Source organism: Frankliniella occidentalis, unplaced genomic scaffold, assembly GCF_000697945.3.
Source record: "Frankliniella occidentalis isolate FOCC.00 unplaced genomic scaffold, Focc_3.1 Scaffold9, whole genome shotgun sequence".
Classification (NCBI taxonomy): domain Eukaryota; kingdom Metazoa; phylum Arthropoda; class Insecta; order Thysanoptera; family Thripidae; genus Frankliniella; species Frankliniella occidentalis.
In genome coordinates, this window is record NW_026267139.1 from 2,909,790 (window position 1) to 2,914,680 (window position 4,891).

Below are 4,891 nucleotides of genomic sequence, written 5' to 3' on the forward strand. Positions count from 1 at the left end.
CCATACAGTAGTTGAAAAAAAAAATGCATTCTTGTAAATATTCCACTGTAAGAAAATCATGTTTTATTCACACTGACAATGCCTTCGGATTGCCAGCACTTATAATGAATTTATATGATGTGTCGGGTATTTTGATTTTGTAGTAAAACATGCCACCCTATGTAAACAACTGTCGTTTTCATTTTGTTGTTGGAAACAGTACCTAGTCAAAATATTAACAGCTGCGAGGCTCGCTTGCCGGTGGGGGCGTCTGTCAAGGACAATGATTTTGCACAAAACGTGTATTTTCCCCTTTTTTTAACCAACTTTTTTTTTTTCTCTTTTTGACCGTGTGGTATTGACACGCTTCCCATCTGGTGCCCACGGCTCGCGCCGTACCCGCCCGGGCCCGGCCCGGCCGGGTGCCCCGTGTGTGGATGTGAGCAAACAAGACACAGTGTTTACCTCCACCAAAAGCTTGCGCCTTCACCCGTCATTAAGCTCCGTGTATGCAGCTCGTGGCAGCAGCAGCAGCAGCTGACGGCAGTAGCGCTAGCGCGCCTCTGCTGCACTCTAATGCACACGGCGGGACCCCCGGTCCGGTTATTGCAAAATATTGCAAAAGACACGCGGTAATATAGTAACACATATCTATTCTCGGACGACCGTCCGGGTTCCCCGGTGGCGAGGGAGAGGGGTTTGGCGCAGATAACATCAAACATCGCAGCTGCTGACCGCGACGCGTCGTCGGCTCATATGGGGCCGTTATCAAGGCAAAGCTGCTGCTGGGGCCGGGCTGGCGAGAGGGAGAGGGCTTCTGCGAACGAGTCGGAAGCGGAGACACAACACACGGCGGCCGGCCGCACCGCCGCGCACACGTCGTACACCCCCGTGAGCGTTCTGCTACGCGTCGACGACGCCGCCGACGTCCTCCTCCCGCCCGCCGCCGACGCGATCAGGGAAGTCCGCGCCCGCGCTCCGCCCTCCCGGCCCTCCTCTCCCGCCAGGATGCAGCTCCTCCCCCGCGCCGTCGCGCGCGCCGGGGCAGCGCTCGCCGCCGCCGCCTGGTGCCTGATGCTCGCCCTGCTCGTCCTGCTGCTCAGCGCGTCCGGGACGCCGTGCGCCGTGCAGGTAAATACAACATCAGCAGCAGCAGCAGCAGCAGCCCCATTCACATGCTGCCCCTTCATGTCATTGATCAACGGCGTTATATCTATTCGCATCGCCCTTCCCCGCACGCGCGCGTGTGTGTGTGCGTGTGTGTGTATTTATATCTGTTGTCCTCTCTGCACCACTTGACGTGATTCAAGGCGTCGGTTATAATCGCATCTACAGCTGGTTTTATCGTCATGCGTCAACCATCTTCTTCGCCGTACAAAATAATAATGATTAAACTGCGCGCTCAGTGGCAGCAGGATGGCCAACGTCGTACCACTCGTGGCGAAAGGAATATCGTCTCCAAATTTCGCGATATTAAGTTACAAATGATGCGTATGTCTTTTGTGCCTATCAAGCGTTCTTTCTAAACTCTGTTACTGAAGTCTGCTGTACGTGTGTGTGTACGTAAACCTGCAGCGTTGTTTGTTTGTGTTGGCAACGGCTTATCATTTTGCACACTAACGATTTTTATCCCTATCAGCAGTGCGCTGAACAGGAAAATAAACGGATTCTTTTATCCCAGAACCGTTTGCGTTTGGACACGGCACACTAATGGACTGCTTGGAGTATTTTATCGATTCCCGGCGATGCCGAACTCCGCTTTTAAGTTGTGGCCGTTGGCGTTGGCAGGTTGGCAGCCCTGGCTTTGTCGCGAGTAAAAGGAAAAGGCGAGCGAGTGAAAGAGAAAGAGAGAGCGCAGCAGAAGAAGAAGAGAGAGGGCTGGAGGAAAGGGGGAGACGAAGAGGCGGTAGCCACAGCAGCAGCAGCCACAAGAGCGGAGAGAGAGAGAGGGGGAGAGAGAAAGGTCCCGGAAGACGCTAAAGGCGGACAGAGAGAAAGAGAGTGGCCGAGTGGCGGCGGAGGTGGTGGAGGTTGTGCTGTTGCCCCGCGGTGTGCTGTGTGCTCGCGCTCCGCGCTCTCGCTCGCGCAGGCAGTAGTAGAGTGAGTGGGGAGGGAGAGAGGCGAGCGGTGATGGCGACGAGGCCGAGGTCCAGCCCGTGTTCTGTCAGCGGTCCACCGTCAGGCAGTGCTTGTTGACCACCGTCTCGCCATGGCCGCCGCGGCCGCGGCCCCGCTGCTGCCGTCGTTCCACCAGCGGTTCGCGCACGCCAACGGCGCCCCGGGGGCCCTCGGCTCCGTGACGCGGCGCTCGTTCCGCCCCAAGGAGAGGTTCCTCATCCTGCTGGTGTTCGGGACGTTCGCGCTGGTCTGCTTCGGGGCCTTCTTCTACCTGCCCGAGTACTCCGGCGCCGGCCCCGCGCACCGCGTCTATGGCAAGGTCCTGGAGAGCGTCCAGAAGGCGGGGCCGGACCTGCTGATGCCCGCGGCCGCCCTCGAGAACCCGGGCCTCGTCCGTCACGACGGCGGCCCCGAGGCCTCCGCCAGGCACCTGGACCCGCACTCGGCCGGCGACCGGGCCAAGCTGCTCGCCAAGATGAAGGAGGACGCCGAGATGGAGCGGCTCAAGAACCCCAAGGTACACGACAACCTCGGCCGTCTGCGACGCGAGCGTAAACAACTGTGCCAGAGAGGTTATGTGACCCCCCCACCCTCCGTCAAGCACTGGGTGCTGCTGGCGAACACAAAAGCCACTTCAGCGATCTAATCTTAGCTTCGACACACGGAAGCATCAAGCGTTTATACTGCATTTTTTCACGGGGCGTACATCCGGTCGTGTGCCCAACGCATACACAAGGAACAGTGGTACAATCATTCCTGCAGGAAACACGATTTACATTTGGCTGGCAAAATTTGTGTCATTGTTGTTGTTGTCGAGGGCCTTGGCAAAATGGGGATGGCAAAAGGTATGTGGCCTAGTAGCCAAGTCATTGTAGGAACGTTGTACCCTGCCAGATATTCCATTCATATCTATGATGTGACCTCTGTTCACACAGCTGTGCACGTGTTTTCCCCTTGATGGCTACATTGTTTGCGTATCTCTTAGTTGTTCTAACATCTTTATCTGTGACTGAGTAGGATCAGAGCCCTTACTACATGGTGTGAACCTCATTATTTAGCAGGTTACATAATCTGATAACAGATTTTATCCAGTATGCTGGTCCGTCTCTATTGTTTTAGATCAACGGCTCATGGTAAACCATTTGACACAAGGAAATTCACTGTATAACAATTCAAAATGCTATGTACCCGCCAGACCATACTCTACTAAAACATTCAGACTGAAATGACAGAGTGAAAGCTGACTGGGAATTACAAATAATCATTGAATTTAACCTGGTGACCCTGACTTTTTAGATGTATGGAATAGGTTTATGACTAATGTGTATTGCAGTAGGTCAATGTTGACTTTAGCTCTATAATTTTGTGTCATCAAGATTACCTCTAGGAATGTGCCCCATAGAGTCCCAGAGTATCATTGAGGGGCCCTCTCCATGCGTCAAGATACATGATCAATTCAAACCCTTCATTTGTCACAAGAGCAATAAGGTATTCCGGAGAACGGGTAAAGAAGAACAGCACGAATAACAAGGTGGCCCGTGATTCGTCGCCCGGTCTCCCCCTCCACTTGAGCGACGAATCACAGGCCCCTTTGTTATTCGTGCTGTTCTTCTTTTCCAGTTCTCCGGAATACCTTATTTTGGGCGCTCCTCAGTATTTATAGACAACGGTATGATCGATACGGTCTCTTCCTCGTCCTAACTGTACAAAAAAAAAAAAAAATACCTGGTAGACGTCTAGGCCGATGCACGCACGTGGGAAAATGTGTCGTGCACGACGAACAGCAGACTGGCACGAAGTGCACAAACAACAACCGTCATTAGCCCACCGCACACCGCACACCTGTAAGCCTGTAACCGCCTCTGTTTGCAGGTCCTGGAGCGGCCCGAGATGGCCGTGGCGCGGCCCGGGGTCGGCTCGAGCGCCGGGCCCGCCGGCCTGCGCCCGTCGCCGGCCTTCCCGGAGGGCGCCTCCCCCGCGCCGGCCCACGGCGGCGGCGCCCCCCGCAGGGTGGTCACCGTGCCGCCCCGCGAGTGCGAGGACTCGTGCCCGCGCACCACGGGCGGCGAGGACCCCGACCCGCTCGTCAGGCAGAAGCGGGACAAGGTCAAGGAGGTGAGTACAGGCGCCGATTTTATATTATTTTAATATTATTTTTCGGGGGCGGGTGCGAATTTGATGCCCCCACCCACCCTTTCCTCTTGCCATTTACCGCATGACTTTTGTACGGTGCGGTATAAAAATATCATAGGTTCCCTCGAGTTCGCCTCGACCGGGATACTCATGATTGCCTATACTTTCAGGCGGTGTGTGTGTGTGTGTCACCAAGGGGCAATTAACTCTTGAAATGAGTTTGAGTTGGCTTGAATTTAATTTGAATTGGCCAGAATTAATTGAAGCGTTTCTGAATTGGTTTAAAGTATTGCAATTTCATTTTTACTAAATTGGTGTGAATTGACTTGAATTTGCTTGAATTGAGTGTGAATCGGGTTGAATTGGACTGAATTGATTGAATTGTTTTTTGGATTCGTGTGAATTTTCTCTGAATTGTTTTGAATGAAATTGAATTGGTTTGAATTGATAGTTCGAAATTGGTTGAGTGAGGAGCTTATCGGGGGAGTTATTTACCCCTCGGTTGCGATGGCCTAGCCTACCTCTCGGGCGCCCAATTGTCTTTCTGGAGAAGGAAAGCTAATTGACCGATTTACCTTCACGCTCATTCGAATTTGACCCGCCGCGTGGGTGACCAACATTTGATCAATCCAGTTTTTTTGTTTTACTGTTTTGTTGCTTT

At 53.5% G+C, this 4,891-nt stretch overlaps 2 protein-coding genes across 2 annotated transcripts in view; both read left to right on the forward strand.

The window, feature by feature from the left end:
• LOC113211750 (uncharacterized) overlaps positions 1-4,891 on the forward strand; it is a 23,567-nt gene that overhangs the window by 1,087 nt on the left and 17,589 nt on the right. The window lies entirely within an intron of this gene.
• The window catches only part of LOC113211739 (mannosyl-oligosaccharide 1,2-alpha-mannosidase IA), a gene marked incomplete in the record, with an annotated part of 14,185 nt that continues 10,958 nt past the window's right edge, over positions 1,665-4,891 (forward strand). The window contains 2 exon segments of the mRNA XM_052275844.1: positions 1,665-2,614; positions 3,970-4,212. Coding sequence (XP_052131804.1) covers positions 2,189-2,614; positions 3,970-4,212 — 669 coding nt within the window.